Below are 18,605 nucleotides of genomic sequence, written 5' to 3'. Positions count from 1 at the left end.
TACTTGACCCAGTTACCTAGTTTCTACCTCCCCCAGTAACTAGTGTTTCTATACTGAGCTACCATGTTTCCCCCAGATACCTGGCCATGTGATCTACCTTTTACCTAATCCAGTAACTCAGTTTGTACCTTAACTAGTGACCTTATTTCTACCTTACCCAAAGGCCTAATTTCCAATTGCAAGCCTCAGTTTCCCAAAGATACTTACCTAACCCTTACCCTAACCAATTGACCTAGTTTCTACCAGACCTAGTGATACAATGTCTTCCAGATACTGGACCAATACACCTAGATTCCATCTGACCAAGTGAACTAGTGTCCATTCGAAAATTAGCCATTTGACCTAGTTTCCATCTGACAGTGACCTATTCTCCCAAAGATACCTGACCCAGTGACCTAGTTTCCACCAGAAACTTGACCAGTTGACCTAGTTTCCATGATTTACCTGACCAAGTGACTTAGTTTCCACCTTTCCCATTGACTAAATTTCCTGAAAATACTTGACCTTGCAATTTTTTCTCTACCTGACCAAGTAACCAAGTTTGTTCCTTAACCAGTGACTTAATTTCTGTTTAACTTAACGGCCTGGTTTTCACTTGATATTCAACCCAAAGGCCAAGTTTCCCCCAGACACCTCAAATATCCTAGTTTCCATCTGACATAGCGACCTAATACCTGATACCGGACCCATTCACCAAGTTTCATTATGACCCATTCATCTACTTTGAACAAGATACTTGACCAAAGGACCTAGTTTCCAACAAACCCAGTGACCTAGTTTCTTCCAAATATCTGATATATTGAACTAGTTTTCACCTGATATATGATCAAGAGGCATCATTTACACCAAATAACCCAGTGACTAAGTTTCCACCTGACCCATTGACCTAGTTGCCACAAAATATCTGATCTAGTGACCTAGAATCTACCAGATATCTGACCTACTGACAAAGTTTCCACTTGATGCCTGATCCAGATACATTGTTTCAACCAAATAACTCGGTGATCCAATAGACCCAATGACCCAGTTTCCGAAGATATCTGATCTAGTGACCTATTCCTGATTCAGTGAGTCAATTTTTACCAGATACCATACTTTGTGACATAGTGTCTTTCTTTTACAGCAACTTTGTTCCAACCAGACAAAGGGACCTAATTCCACAATATACTTGCCTCAGTGACCTAGTTTCCACAAAATGATTAAGCATATCTGGAAGTTGCCACTCGACCCAGTGGCCCAGTTTTCACCAGATACCTGGCACACTGACATAGTTTCTTTCTGTTCCTCCAACTAAATTTCTTTCTGACCTAGTGCCATAGTTGTTACCTGATGTATTTCCTCCAAGCCAGCTGTATAGTTAGTGCAGCGATCTGTTTGTGGAATTCGTCTGCTCCCTGTCGCATCCTCATCTTATGAACTGCCTGTTTAGCTGTGAGAAGAATGGCAAATGACCTCATCTTGTGACTGAAAAATATCAAGGGACAATACTCTTATCTGACAAATATCAAGGGATAATACTCTTAAAGAGCATCTTACTTAAAGGGAGATAATTGAAAATGGCTCCTTCTTGGAATTGAACATATCAAGGGATAAAACTCTTAACTGACAAATATCAATGGAGAATATTCTTAAAGAATACCTAACTTAAGGGGGTATAATTGAAAATGACATTTTATTTGGACTGAAAATATCAAGGAAGAATACTGTAAAAATACACCTTACTTAAAGGGAGATCATTCTTACTATTTTTGCAAATGACCTCATCTTGTGACTGAAAACATATCAAGGGTTTATATTCTTATAGTAGACCTTACTGTTTGCTGTGAGAAGAATTGTAAAGGACCTCATATTTGAACCTAAAATATATCAAGGGAGATTACTCTTAAAGTACACTTAACTGAAAAGTAGATAATTCTATGAACTGCCTGCTTTGGCTTGAGAAGAATGGCAAATGACCTCATCTTGTGACAGAAAAATATCACGGGAGAATACTTTTTAAGTGCACATACATGTAACTAATAAGGAGAAAATTTGCTTTGGCATAAGACAAATTGCAAAGGACCTTATCTTGGGACTAAAAATTATCAAGGGAGAATACTCTTAAAGTACACTCTCTTAAAGGGAGAAAAATTCTTTAGTGTGAGAAAAAAATCCCAAATGAACTTATCTTGTGACTGAAAAATATCAAGGGACATAAAGGGAGACAATTCTAACTTAATATGGGGTGTTTGTAAAACAGTAATGATAACTCTAAGAAATAAACACACAATGGGCACAATAGAAATGAAAATACAAAATCTGCATTCTGTTTGGATTATCTGCTAATGTGATATGATAAAATATTGTAGAAATCAACTTTGATCGAAACATTTAAATCTAACTGTTCTGTAAGAATAAAATCAAGGTAAACTGATTTGAGAAATCATAATTTAACACATTATATATTCATTTTGTTTGACAGTGGAAGGGAAGTGGACAATTTAAATAACTTTCCATTTTCAATTATTGATCAACATTTGGAATTTCAATTGATGTACATGAATTAGATGATCATTGGGAATGAAAAGTGTCTTGCATTTTGTTCATTGTGTGATGATCACATATTTACAGTTTCAATGTAATCCCTAATAAGTTTTTTCAACAAAATTATGATATTTGTACCAACTGCTCAACCAACAAACCAGCAATCCTTAGACTGCAATATAATCCCTCCCTGTGCAGATGCAATAAAATGGATTTCCACCATTTTCTTACCTCTGCATAAGTATTTTTTTTATCAATCATAAATTCCTCATTTGAGATTTAACAAATAGATACTTACATCAAGAGATTAGTCTGCAGCATATAGTTGCTCACATGCCATACTTTCCACATGAATAAATGCAAATACTGTACACTCATTTATATAAGTTGGAATGAAATTTCATGGTTTTACAAAAAAATGACTTTTTATGGACGTGTACATTTTTCGATTTCTTATTATTTGAAGAAAAAGAGGAATTTCTGTTGTTCATTTTCTGATGTTTGTTTTAAATTCATGGATCGGTCACTCCACAAAATCAACAGAAATTATTGTCCCATGAAAAATAATGACTTTACAGTAGACTTATAGGCTAGATACTGTCTATGCAACTTTTCTGTACAAATAGACATGACAATTATTTCAAATAAAGAGCTCCACAATTCAAATGTCATTATCTATTTTACACACTATTTTCCTTCTTTTTTCAAATTTTTAATATGTAGAGAACATATAATATTTTGTTTCAAGTAAAAAAAATGCTGTACTCAAACTCTTTTAAATATTTTTTTCAAAGTACTTTACTCAGACAATAATATTAAATACCAACAAGGGCTGTTTGTAAGACATGCATGCCCCCCATACGGGCTCTCCTTTGTAGTGAGAGCCATTGTGTGAATATGTTTTTTGTCACTGTGACCTTGACCTTTGACCTAGTGACCTGAAAATCAATAGGGGTCATCTGTCAGTCATGATCAATGTACCTATGAAGTTACATGATCCTAGCCATAAGCATTCTTGAGTTATCATCCGGACACCATTTTACTATTTCTGGTCACCATGACCTTGACCTTTGACCTAGTGACCTGAAAATCAATAGGGGTCATCTGCGAGTCATGATCATTCTACCTATCAAGTTTCATGATCCTAGGAATAAGCGTTCTTCAGTTATCATCTGGAAACCATTTTACTATTTCGGGTCATCGTGACCTTGACCTTTGACCTAGTGACCTGAAAATCAATAGGGGTCATCTGCGAGTCATGATCAATCTACCTATTAAGTTTCATGATTATAGGCCTAAGCGTTCTTGAGTTATCATCCGGAAACCATTTAACTATTTCGGGTCACTGTGACCTTGACCTTTGACCTAGTGACCTGAAAATCAATAGGGGTCATCTGCGAGTCATGATCAATCTACCTATCAAGTTTCATGATCCTAGGCCTAAGCGTTCTTGAGTTATCATCTGGAAACCATTTTACTATTTCGGGTCACTGTGACCTTTGACCTAGTGACCTCAAAATCAATAGGGGTCATCTGCGAGTCATGATCAATGTACCTATGAAGTTTCATGATCCTAGGCCCAAGCGTTCTTGAGTTATCGTCTGACAACCACCTGGTGGACGGACCGACAGACCGACCGACAGACATGAGCAAAGCAATATACCCCCTCTTCTTCGAAGGGGGGCATAATAATCAAACATTTTTATATCTGTGTATTCTGATACATAGATAAGCCACGCTCTGGGAAAATGGGGCTTAATGTATGTGCAAAAGTGTTGTCCCTGAATAGCCTGTGCATTTTGCACAGGCTAATCAGGGACACAAATTTCCGCACTTATGGTGTTTTTCCTTTAAAGAAGTCTCTTGTTAGCAAAAATCCAGCATAGTCTGAGAATGATGTCCCTGATTAGCCTATCTGCACTCCACAGACGAATCTGGTATGACACTTTACGCACATGCAGTAAGCTCCATTTTCCCAGAGCAAGGCTATATATATATATATATATACGTATGTCGCATTCTGAGAAAACTGGGCTTAATGCATGTGCGTAAAGTATCGTCCCAGATTAGGGACAACACTTTCCGCCTAAATTGGATTTTTGCTAAGAAGAGACTTCATTTAAACAAACAATGTCATTAAAGCAGAAAGTGTCATCCCTGATTAGCCTGTGCGGATTGCAAAGGCTAATCTGGGACGACACTTTACGCACTTGCATTATGCCCAGTTTTCTCATAACACGACTCATATGTAAAACAGTTTCATTTGGATCACGTCCATTGAATTGTAACTCTGTTAACAAGGAGAAAACAAAAATATCCTTTTGAAAATTCATGTTTTACCTCATGACTAGATAGAACAAAAATATAGTAAAACAAACTAAGCTCTAAACTATTTTAAATATTTTGAGTTTTTTGTATGTTCATATATTCATATGTTCAAAGTATGGCATGTTACCAACAAAACACATTCGAGTAAAACACTTATTTCAAAATATTTCACAAACTCCTATAAACACCTTCCATATTAAATATTCACATTCACTCTGAGAGAAAAATAAACTGCGTTTCAGATTTAAATAAGGATAGTCAGGTTTAGCCAATAAATCATCCATATAGTATAATGGTTATATTGATTCAGAACATCAACAATCACTGAAAGCTATTTCAATCGACCACAAAAGGTTTCAAATAAAATCATGTGCAAGGTACATTTTAATTGACATTCTGTCTTTCTTTTGTCAGAAAAATTATAATGGCTCTTACATTATACATTTATTATTCTATATAAGAACATTTGCACCTGTTTTCTGGGAAAATTTGCCTAAATGCATGGGCATTAAGTGTCATCCGTGATTAGCCTGTGCATAATGCACAGGCTAATCAGAAACAAAACTTTGCGCTTTTCTGGTATTTTTTTATTAATAGAAGTTTCTTATTAGCGAAAAAATCCAGTTAAGCCTGCACATGCTTATCTGGGAGGATATGCATTAAGCCCAGTTTTCCCAGACCGTGGCTCCCCTGGTTGCAACGAGGATATCCTCTTAGCCACATCAACAGGGTTACACTCCACATAAAGGTCAAACTCTCACTTTCTCCATGCTTTCATTTAAATTTAGAATGAAAGTGTTCTTCAATATTGAATGTAGTAAGGTTTAACTGAAACAGCATGATAGGTGAGTGAATTAAAAAAAACACACTTTTTGTTTGGAAACCTTTAATTTGGAATTAAAGGCTGTGATTTGGGATAAATTGATACTTTTTGACATTGAAAATGGTGCTGAATGTTGAAACCAAGTTTGACAAAAACAACAACAACAATCCTTTGACTCCCACATAACATCAAACGCTTACTTTCTCCATGCTTTCTGAATCCTCATGGCTGCGTATTGTTTTCTCCTGAAGTCGTGTAAACGTGTGTTTTCTGAGTGTTTGATGACCTGTGTCTGCTGCTTTCGTCGTAAAACATTTTCCCCCTCCTCCTTCGCTTCTTTTTTGGTCCTGAAACCATCGTATAAACATCAAAAAAAGATGACAATGTTTTGCTTGAACCAGTTGATCATAACTTTAATGGCCAGTAAAGGCATCAGTCTGTTTTCTTCAGACACAACTACAATTTATTTTAAAAGAAATGATATCAAACATGTCCAAATTATTCGCTGAAACAATCATATGCACATGAAGAAAATATTTGGGCCTGGCTTAGAAAAAACAGGGTTTAATGCATGTGTGTAACGTGTTGTTCTAGAATAGCCTGTGCAGTCCACACAGGCTCATCAGGGACAACACTTTCTGCCTAAACTGGATGTCCTGAATGAGAAGAGACTTTCTTTGAATACAAAATACCATAAGAGCTGAAAGTGTTGGCCCTGATAAGCCTGCACAGATTGCACAGGCTAATCTTGGACGACACTTTATGCACATGCATTGAGCCTGGGTGTATGGTTAAATAAGAATTTCCAATTGCCAGTATACATTTTGTAACATATTTCTTTTTCATTGTATTCTCTAAGACTGAAAATAATGATTTGTGTAACTTAATAGCTGATCAAATGAGTCTTTAACCAATGTACAGTTTACAATGTAAATGAGTCGTGTTCTGAGAAAACTGGGCATAATGCATGTGCGTAAAGTGTCGACCCAGATTAGCCTGTGCAGTCTGTACAGGCTAATCAGGGACAACACTTTTCGCTTTTATGACATATTTCATTTAAATGAAGTCTCTTCTTAGCAAAAATCCAATTTAGGCAGAAAGTGTTGTCCCTGATTAGCCTGTGCGGACTTCACAGGCTAATCTGGGACGACACTTTACGCACATGCATTATGCCCAGTTTTCTCAGAACACGACTCATATCATAACAACACAAGTTTACATACAAAAGTATTAAATAATTATAGCACACAATTTAAAATGAATATGTTAGTTACAACAGCAATATGTTTTTACTTTATTAATGTCATACTTTTGTGCTAAAAACATTTGTATTATTATTCCACTCTCTTACTACAAATCAATTATAATAAATCACAAAAGCTAAAAATAATCATATATAGAGTTAATTGATAGACGAGATGAAAAGACAAGGGCTGTTTGTAAAACATGCATGCCCCCATATGGGCTGTCCGTTGTAGTGGCAGCCATTGTGTGAATACGTTTTTTGTCACTGTGACCTTGACCTTTGACCTAGTGACCTGAAAATCAATAGGGGTCATCTGCGAGTCACGATCAATGTACCTATGAAGTGTCATGATCCTAGGCAAAAGTGTTCTTGAGTTATCATCCGAAAATCATTTTACTATTTCGGGTCACCGTGACCTTGACCTTTGACCTAGTGACCTCAAAATCAATAAGGGTCATCTGGGAGTCATGATCAATCTACCTATGAAGTTTCATGATCCTAGGCGTATGCGTTCTTGGGTTATCATCCTAAAACAATTTTACTATTTCGGGTCACCGTGACCTTGATCTTTGACCTAGTGATCTCAAAATCAATAGGGGTCATCTGCGAGTCATGATCAATCTACCCATGAAGTTTCATGATCCTAGGCGTATGCGTTCTTGAGTTATCATCCGGAAACCATTTTACTATTTCGGGTCACCGAAGCATTTCAAATAAGCCCTAGGCTTTCTATGAAATAGAGCAAAAATAGGTTTAAACTAAGTCTAACTGAGATGCATATGATCTTCTTAAAACATAAGATGAATCTACTGTAAACGCATAGAAATTCGTCGGTATGAAATTTCGTTGTTTAATAAAAAAACAACTAATTTGTTGACACGTAATTTCGTGAATTTCAATTGAAAAACTAACTAATTTGTTGATAAGTTAATTCATGAATTTAAATTTTCGGGGAAAACTGACCGTCATAATAATTAAACTTTAATTAAAACAACAAGAGTAATAATGAAGCATAATCTGCTCATCTGTGTTGACAGCAAGACTTGAGGGTAATGTGCACTGAAGCATGAAAGTGTTGCTGATAATTGTCAATAAGAGCGATTAAGCGGCGCACTTGTGGGTCTCCGCTCGCTAATTGCCATCAATGTTGTTTTGACAATATTTGCAATTCTCAGCACAATTGGTCCCCTAGTAGTAACAATTGAGTAATAAGGTCCTCAAAATACACGTGTGAAAACCGTTCTATCTATTTTAACTTTAATTGACATATGTGATAAATCTGCAAACAAATAATTTTACGACGTCACGTATAAGGGTCTAATCATTGATATATAGTTTAAATACCTTGCTTGATTTAAAAAGTACAAATGACATTCCGAAATGACTGATAACGGATTAAAAATGCATAAATAATCTTTGGTACTTGAATTCGTGGTTCAGCAGACCAACGAAATCCACGAAAGTTCGTGCCACACGAAATTTAATGGTTTTACAGTATATTTGAATATTGTAAAATAATTTATATTGGTCGGCATGAAATTACATGGATAAACAAGAGCTGTGTTTGTGAAACACAATTCCTCCTACTGCACTTTCAAGCCACGCAGCAGCTATTGTATAGACATTTATTAGGTCCAAAGCCTGTAACTTTGTAAGATCACAGTGACCTTGACCTTTAACCTAGTGACCTAAAACCATGTTTGATTGTAGATCTCAATAAGATGCATGCACATGTGAAGTTTAAAGAACATAGTTTTCATTTTATGAGCAAGGTTAAAGTTTTGGGACAGACACACACATACAATGACAGACAGACATGCCAAAAACAAGAGCACCGCCTTACGGGTGCAGATCGCTCATCTATTTTTCTTTTTAAAGGTGTAGGGACCTATCTCAATTTCAATCACAAAGGAGGGAGGGGTGGAGTGGAGAGGGGTGTATAGTGTGGGGGTGTGGTCATTTTTTACATTATCTTACAAAAATGAAAAAAAAAAATGAAAAAAAAATGTTTTTTTGGGGGGATGGATTCTTGGGGGGGATAGTTGGACGGTATTTCAAAAATAAAATAATAAAAATAAATATTTGTGTTTTTTAACCATGTTTGAAAAAAAAAATATATTTATTTATTTTTACCTTTGACCTTGAAGGATGACCTTGACCTTGAAATTCCACCACTCAAAATGTGCAGCTTTATGAGAAGGCCGCTTTGAAATATTTATTTTTTTACCTTTGTACTTGTAGGATGACCTTGACCTTGAAGGATGACCTTGACCTTGAAATTCCACCACTCAAAATGTGCAGCTTCATGATAACGCCGCTTTGAAATTATTATTTTTTACTTTTGACCTTGAAGGATGACCTTGACCTTGAAAAATGACCTTGACCTTGAACTTCCATCACTCAAAATGTGCAGCTTCATGAAAACGCCAGTTTGAATTTTATATAAAAAAATACCTTTGACCTTGAAGGATGACCTTGCCCTTGAAAGAAAAACTTGACCTTGAACTTCCACCACTCAAAGTGTGCAGCTTCATGAGAACGCCGCTTTGAAATTTTTATTATTTTTTTTACCTTGAAGGATGACCTTGACCTTGAACTTTCACCACTCAAAATATGCAGCTTCATGATAATGCCGCTTTGATTTTTTATATATTTTTTATCTTTGACCTTGAAGGATGACCTTGACCTTGAAGGATGACCTTGACCTTGAACCTACACCACTCAAAATGTGCAGCTTAATGATAACGCCGCTTTGATTAATTTTTTTTACCTTTGACCTTGACGGATGACCTTGACCTTAAAGAATGACCTTGAACTTCCACCACTCAAAATGTGCAGCTTCATGATAATGTCGTTTTGAAATTTTTTATTTGATTTTTGACCTTTGACCTTGAAGGATGACCTTGACCTTGAAGAATGACCTTGAACTTCCACCAATCAAAATGTGCAGCTTCATGAGAACGCCGCTTTGAATTATTATTTTTTTACCTTGAAGGATGACCTTGACCTTGAACTTCCACCACTCAAAATGTGCAGCTCCATGAGATACACATGCATGCCAAATATCAAGTTGCTATCTTCAATATTAAAAAAGTTATGGCCAATGTTAAAGTTTTTGGACGGACAGACGCCATATATTTGACATTTGACCTTGAAGGATGACCTTCACCTTCACCTTTCACCACTCAAAATGTTCAGCTCCATGAGATACACATGCCAAATATCAAGTTGCTATCTTCAATATTGAACAAGAGGGCTTGAAAGGCCCAAAGTCGCTCACCTGAGATAAAAAGAAATGACCTGTTCTTTGCAGCCCAAGATATCAATGGAGCAAATGTTCTAACCAAGTATCATGAAGAATGAACAACAAATGGCCCCTTGGCGGCTATGTTTTTTTTAACAGACCTGAACCATGTTTTAACTCTTCCAATATTATGTCCAAATTTCATGAAGATTGGGAAAAAATTGTGTCTTTTAGACTGTTCACATGTTGTCACTATATACATATAAAGAAAACTGCCCCACTCCCTGGCGGCCATGTTTTTTCAATGATCACGACCATTTTCAAACTTGTCCGAGACTTCCACATAACTAATGTTTTGACAAATTTTCATGATGATTAGGCAAAACATGTGACTTCTAGAGTGTTCACGAGCTTTTTTACTATATAAATATAAGGAAAAAGACCCCCCCCCCCCACCCTGGTGGCCATGTTTTTTTACCGATCCAAACCATTATCAAACTCAACTGTCCTATCCAGGTCAGGGTTCGACACTAAGGCACGTCCGACAGACATTGTCTAGTAAGATCGGTGGTCGGGCTAGTAAAACTGCCGGCTAGCTTGTCCGACTGGTCGTACATAGAAAAATCTATACTGATTTATATGACTCTATAACTAAATGCCGTGAAAACCTTTATTTTTAATGTGTAAAATTACTCTCGTATCCGTTATTTACATTAAAACAAAACAAGTGTATTTAAATAAATGCGGAGCATTCACATGATTCATCGATATTTTTAGATGCAAAGGAGACCTTCCTGCAGAAATTGCTTGTTTCTATTGGTCAAGTTGTCATAAATATATATGATTATCTGCAGTGTCGTAAAACTGTAGAGCATGATTTTACAACATCTATTGAAAATCGGTATCGTCAATGTAATCATTTTTGCGTAGCAGACAAGAGAATGTAATTTAAAGAATGGCTTTGTTCAAGTTCAGATTTTTGTCCGACAAATCAGTTAATAAAAAAGAACCCGACGTTTAAACTGACACGAAACGTAAATATGAAGAAACATGAAAACGTCAATTTTATCCTAGATGGAAAATCGAGTCAGTTCCCATGGAATGAATTTGACGGAGAAAAGCAAAAAAAAGTTTTATTTTATTGTTTTACTCTATGCATAAAAAAATATGATGTTCACTGATTATTTACTGATAAATCCTGATTAACCAGTTACATGACACAATTGTGTTCATTTGCTATGTCATTTGTGGTCTAGTAGACATCAGGTTCGGGCTAGTACATTTTAAGAGGAGCTGGTCCAACGGTCTTGCTGTAAAAAAAGTTAATGTCGAACCCTGCAGGTGTGGTAGTGCGGTCTCCTTCGCATACGCAAATGAACCGGTCACAGGACGGTTACAAGTAATGTAACTTTGTAAGCACTTATGTAATGCGGAAATATTTATTTGACAAACTCTTATTTCCAGTCAGGATGAATATACCGGTACTGACTGGTTGTAATTCAATTAACTAAAGGCGTTCAGTCAGGGACGCCTAAATACACTCAAAGAATTTATTTATAAGTGAAAACCAAGGCAGCTTTAACAAAAATAACTAATTTTTATTCCAAGAACTCGAAAATGAAGAACAATGACAGAAAATTAAGAACAGGTACAAGCCAAGTCTAAAGAATCTAAGTATCGTTTAAAAATGAACAACATACAGCAAATACCTTAATGAATGTAAAAAGAAGTTCAAAATCTGTCAAAAAAACTGATATAAATATAAGTACCTGTAAGTCTAGAGAGTGCTTCAAAAATCTAGTTTACACAAGGGCTGTTTGTAAAACATGCATGACCCCATATGAGCTCTCCGTTGTAGTGACAGCCATTGTGTGAATATGTTTTTTGTCACTGTGACGTTGACCTTTCACCTAGTGACCTGAAAATCAATAGGGGTCATCTGCCAGTCATGATCAATGTACCTATGAAGTTTCATGATCCTAGCCATAAGCGTTCTTGAGTTATCATCTGGAAACCGTTTTACTATTTTGGGTCACCGTGACCTTGACCTTTGACCTAGTAACCTGAAAACCAATAGGGGTCATCTGCGAGTCATGATCAATCTACCTATCAAGTTTCATGATCCTAGGAATAAGCGTTCTTCATTTATCATCTGGAAACCATTTAACTATTTCAGGTCACCATGAACTTGACCTTTGACCTAGTGACCTCAAAATTGATAGGGGTCATCTGCGAGTCATGATCAATGCACCTAAGAAGTTTCATGATCCTAAGCAAAAGCGTTCTTGAGTTATCATCCGGAAACCATTTTACTATTTTGGGTCACCATGACCTTGACCTTTGACCTAGTGACCTGAAAATCAATAGGGGTCACCTGCAAGTCATGATCAATGTACCTATGAAGTTTCATGATCGTAGCCATTAGCGTTCTTGAGTTATCATCCAGAATCCATTTTACTATTTCAGGTCACCGTGACCTTGACCTTTGATATAGTGACCTGAAAATCAATAGGGGTCAACTGCGAGTCATGATCAATCTACCTATCAAGTTTCATGATCCTAGGCATAAGCGTTCTTGAGTAATCATCCGGAAACCATTTTACTATTTCGAGTCACCGTGACCTTGACCTTTGACCTAGTGACCTGAAAATCAATAGGGGTCATCTGCCAGCAATTATCAATCTACCTACGAAGTTTCATGATCCTAGGCATAAGTGTTCTTGAGTTGTCATCCGGAAACCATTTTACTATTTTGGGTCACTGTGACCTTGACCTTTGACCTGAAAATCAATAGGGGTCATCTGCGAGTCATGATCAATCTACTTATCAAGTTTCATGATCCTAGGCCTAAGCGTTCTTGAGTTATCATCCGGAAACCATTTTACTATTTCGGGTCACTGTGACCTTGATCTTTGACCTAGTGACCTGAAAATCAATAGGGGTCATCTGCGAGTCCTGATCAATCTACCTATTAAGTTTCATGATCTTAGGCCTGAGCGTTCTTGAGTTATCATCCGGAAACCATTTTACTATTTCGGATCACCGTGACCTTAACCTTTGACCTAGTGACCTCAAAATCAATAGGGGTCATCTGTGAGTCATGATCAATGTACCTATGAAGTTTCATGATCCTAGGCCCAAGCGTTCTTGAGTAATCATCCGGAAACCACCTGGTGGACGGATCGACCGACAGACCGACCGACAGACCGACATGTGCAAAGCAATATACCCCCTCTTCTTCGAAGGGGGCATAAAAATAGGTCTAATTTAACCTAAAGAACAATATTTATGGAGATTAGGAAACTTCAGTGAATCAAATGTAAAAATAAGAAAAATTTACTACAGTTATTGAAATAGAATAGAGTCTTCCTAATTTAGAAAATGCCAAATAAAAATAATCTCAATAATAAGAATTATTTAGAAAATAATGCCAAAATGTCTTGATGCTGGTGTTAAAAATAATTTAGAGTTTAATTATTTCAAAATTCCAACCTTTTTCAAGAGCTGTTAACTTTTCAAGAAAGCATCAAGAGGTGTATAAATCAGCCATAACAGCTTATTTTATACAGTTCAGAAGAGATCAATGGCAGAGTAGTCAATTTTTCCTCAGAACAGTGCATTTATCAATGATCAATATCTTCCCTAATTCCAGAGCAGAACTAAAAATAGATTACTGAACCAGGTTAAACAAGGGGGATAAATACTGCATAAATACTGCAAAATCATGTACATGTTGTCTTTCTTTCAGTTATCTCTTAGTTGAAAGGCTTATCATATGTGTTAATGACTAAAACAGTCAATGTTAACCACGAAAATTCTGTGTTATGAAAAATTACATAACATAGTTAATGTCACATAATATTGACATAATAAAACCAAACTTTACTACACAGGAAACCAATGTTCTGACCAAATTTCATAAAGATTGAGCAAACTAGAAATTTAACAAGATTTTACTATAGCCATATATAGCCATATAAGGAAAAATGCCCCGCCCCTTGGCAGCAATGTTTTTCAAGCCAAGGTTATTATTTTTGAACTCATCCAAGATATCATTAAGACAAATCATCTGAGCAAGTTTCATGAAGATCGGAAAATAAATGTGGCCTCTAGAGTGTTAACAAGGTTTTACTAAAGCCATATAAGGAAAAATGTCCCGCCCCCTGGCGGCCATGTTTTTCAACCAACCGACATCATTTTCAAACTCGTCCAAGATATCATTGGGATGAATCTTCTGACCAAGTTTTATGAGGATCGGACAATAAATGTGGCCTCTAGAGTGTTAACAAGATTTTGCTATATCTATATACATCTGATTGGTGTATAACGGATAGCTAAGGACTTCGAGTCTTTTTTCAACGTAAACACCATGCATTCAGTAATTAAACCATTAAACCTAGATAGACACATGTCTTTCCTATTGAAACATGCCAGCGGTTTTTTATTTCCGAAAAATATTATTGTTTACAGCGCGAATTTCATGGTACACTGATTCAGCCATTACCGGATCGCTTAGGTCTTTATTGGATTACATGTGTATCGTGTTATTTCTTGAAATTTGACACAGCATTTGTAAAGAATAATTGCAATATATATACATTTCCAGAAAGGAAATTCATTTCTGCGTTGAATAAGACCAAATTCATGGAAATCGCTGCACAATTGATGAAGTAATTGCTGTTCAAAGCGATGCACCCTATATTCGGGTCATTTTGAGTTGAATCTATATATAGATTTGATTGCAGAAAATATGTTTTCAGAGAAATCGATTTTTCGTTATAATTTGATTATTTTTCATTAAAAATGATGTTTTTACTTATTAATATCATAGCCACACGCTTACCACATGTGTATTGGACAACTTCAATTGAGTTTATATTTTATTTTGAGACAATCCCCACATTCCTGAATATGGGTCACCACATGTCCGTTATTCACTAAATCCCGAATTGCAGCTTTCATGCTTATTTTATATGGTACGCATCAATTTGGTTTCTGAGCATTCTTACTTTTGTAAAGGACACATAATACTAAAATATTACATCAATGAACATTATGTTTACCAAACAAAATCTGCAAAATTCAAGAAACCATTCGTCTGCACTTTTCCTGTCGTCACAAAAACGGTGCGTACATAACGTGACCTTGTTTTGCTTTCGAAAAAAGAAACAGTTGTAAACATTGACACACATCAACAAAAACATGAATCGACTTAACAATGATAGGCTTTTTGTATTCAATTAATAGAAAACTATAAATCTTAACATAAATAAAAGTATTTTGCAAAAAACGTTTAAGCTATCCATTACTCACTAAAATCAGCTATACACCAATCGACTGTATAGCCATATAAGGAAAAGTGCCCCGCCCCTTGGCAGCCATGTTTTTCAAGCAAACGTAACCATTTTCGAACTTATCCAAGATATCATTGAAACCAATCTTCTGACCAAATTTCATGAAGATTGGACAATAAACGTGGCCTCTAGAGAGTGAACTAGAACCAGTACATGGTGTCTTTGGGGAAGATCAAAGGAACTCTCAACAGTGGGGATAAAACCCATGACCTCCCGATCGCTAGGCTGACACCGTAATCCTCTACGCCACTATGCTCGAAATATTAACTTCAACATGCGTAGGATAAAAAAAATAATGGTTGTATAGCATGAAAAACAAGCAAAAGAATGTTATAGTTTTTCCATAGTGGAGTGTTGCTCTTTGGCAAATATCCCACACTTCTCAAAGGTGTGTACCCCCATTGTAGAAATTTAAATGACCCACGTACACTCTGGAAATACAGAGCTTAATGCATGTGCGTTGAGTGTCTTATCAGATTAACCTGTGCAGTCTGCACAGGCTTATCAGGTACAATACTTTCTGCTTTTATGGTATGTTTTTAAAAGTGACTTTCATCAACAATCCTGTTCAGGAACAAAGTCTTTTCTCAGGCTTAGACTTGGATGACCCTGTCCACAAATGCATTTAACACGGTTGTCCTAGAGCGAGGCTTAAATGTTTAAACTACATTTCAAGGTTCCAGTTACTTTCACTTTCACTTTCTAAACCATGGAAGCTTAACTCTGGGCCCCTATTCACCAAACGATTCATAGACTTAAGTCTAAAAATAAAGAATATCCTTAAAAACTACTCAAAAGTAGAGTCTGGCATATCATTCCTCATTTAGAAACAGATGTTAATTGTATAAGAAAATTTTATGAGCCTGCACTTGAAGGCATTTTTATTGTGTTTAAGAATTTTCTTTGTTGGATATCAGAATGGGTTGGTGAATATGGGCCCTGAAAGGTCGGTTAAAAGGTCACCATAAAACAGCCTAACATAAATCAATCCGTATCATAATTAGATCCTAATACATAGTTTAATTCTGGATTTTATTGAATTAGATTGTATCATCTTTAGATTATTTTAGAAAACATTCTCATATTACTTCTTTTCTGCCTGTCAAACGAAATTTTCCATGAATAGATTACTTTTTAAGACATTATCATATTACATGTACTTCATTTCTGCCTGTCAAAATAATTCTTCAATGTCAAAGGATTTTTTTTAAATCATGGTTTTATTTGTGCTTTAAAAGGTGGAGAGGTACTCTGTCGTCAAATTAAAAGCATAAAGTCTGAATTTAGAAAAGTGAGAATTATACTGACATACCAGACTAACAACAGGTGCGTAAAGTGTTGTCCCAGATTAGCCTGTGTATTGCACACAGGCTAATCAGGGACAACAATTCCCCCTTAAACAGGATTTTTGCTAAGAAGGGACTTTCTTTAAACAAAACTTACAATAATAGTGTTTTTCAAATTAACCTGGGCAGTACAAGCTAATCAGGAACAACACTTTCAGTCTAAACTGGATTATCTAAGAATGACTTCCGTCAAATGAATAACACAATAAAATCAGAAGGTGTCTTCCCTGATCAGCCTGTGGGGACTGCACAGGCTTATCTGGAACGATAAAATCAGAAGGTGTCTTCCCTGATCAGCCTGAGGGGAATGCACAGGCTAATCTGGAACGACACTTTATGCACACACAAAATTGCATTAAACTCAATTTTACCAAGAGGGAGACTCACATCTATTTAACCCTTTGCATGCTGGGAAATTTGTCGTCTGCTAAAATGTCGTCTCCTAAATTTCTAAAATTAGCATTTTCTTCGATTTTTTTTTCAAAGAATACTATCAGATTAGTAAACAGTTTGGATCCTGATGAGACACCATGTTCTGTGGCGTCTCATCTGGATCCAAACTGTTTGCAAAGCCCTCAAAATTCGGTTCCAGCACTGAAAGAGTTAAGGCTTAGAATGTCCAGACTGTTGGGGCAAGTAAACCGGGTTCAGTCTTGGTATTGAGGAAAATAGGGAACTACTTTTTAAGTCTGCAGGCTAGGTGTCAGTAAATCTATGTATTCATGCACTTGGTTCGCAAAGGGGCTCTGTGTTCTGTTTCCAATGAAAAACAACAAAAAGCTCCATGGGTTGATGTATAAATTACTCATAATCGAACACTTATCCTATGGATTGAGATATCAAGTATCTTTTTTGTCACTGAGTAAAACACAACAAACACCACAGCGTCCTTGTAATTGGTCGAATTTAGGCAAATTCCAAATATTTTCTTTCCTAAATGACAGTTGGTCTTTAGTAAATATACTATGAAAAACAAGAGCACCGCATAACGGGTGCCAATGCTCGGCTGCAGGGGTAGTTTTGAATAAATGAGAGATTTCAGAAATGTTTGTGTTTTTGTTTAGAGGTCACAGTGACCTTCACCATTGACCTAGTGACTCAAAAATGGGTGTGGCGTGTAGAACTCATCAAGGTGCATCTACATATGAAGTTTCAAAGTTGTAGGTGGAAGCACTTTGATTTTAGAGCCAATTGTAAGGTTTTAGCACGGCAGACGCTGGACGGCAGATGCCGGACGACGAGCTCGCTATGACAATACCTCCGTTTTTCTCCAAAAACAGCCAAGCTTACAATATTATTCTCAATTTGTATGTTTCTGTTTGCAGAACAACAACAAAAATATCCCAATTTAAGTCTAAAAAACCCGAACTTTTCCAATCCAAAGGGCCACAGCCCTGTTCCAAAAATGGTGAAAACATACTCTACATGACTTGTAAAGACTTGGAAATTAATGATTGAGTTGACAAATCTATGAATCAAGTGGGACAGAAGTTGGTTATTGGTATTAGAACGGGAGAGTGCTTCCAGTACTGGCAAAGTAGACCAGTTTGGTTAAATGTGTGTGCATGTGTTATGTTGTTTAGGAGGTCCTTCGATGTCTGAGGCTGCTTTATGTGAGGACACAGAGTGTGTCCCAGCACTGCTACCTAATTTTCTTACTAGACTGACAAAAGTTAGGACACATTTTTAATTTGCAATATCCAGCTATTTAAGATTTACTGAAATATATTGAATTTTGGTT

General features: G+C 36.3%; 1 protein-coding gene across 4 annotated transcripts in view; it reads right to left on the bottom strand.

Moving 5' to 3' along the window:
• LOC127847622 (inversin-like) overlaps positions 1-18,605 on the bottom strand; it is a 113,073-nt gene that overhangs the window by 19,290 nt on the left and 75,178 nt on the right. For all 4 annotated transcript variants that reach the window (XM_052379653.1, XM_052379651.1, XM_052379650.1 and 1 more), the window contains exons 19-20: positions 5,875-6,021; positions 1,327-1,464 (exon numbers count right to left, since the gene is read on the bottom strand). In XM_052379653.1, the coding sequence (XP_052235613.1) occupies positions 1,327-1,464; positions 5,875-6,021 (285 nt within the window). The remainder of the gene's footprint in view (positions 1-1,326; positions 1,465-5,874; positions 6,022-18,605) is intronic.

The sequence above is a fragment of the Dreissena polymorpha genome, chromosome 10 (genome assembly GCF_020536995.1).
Source record: "Dreissena polymorpha isolate Duluth1 chromosome 10, UMN_Dpol_1.0, whole genome shotgun sequence".
Lineage (NCBI taxonomy): Eukaryota > Metazoa > Mollusca > Bivalvia > Myida > Dreissenidae > Dreissena > Dreissena polymorpha.
This window is presented reverse-complemented; position numbering and strand designations above follow the sequence as displayed.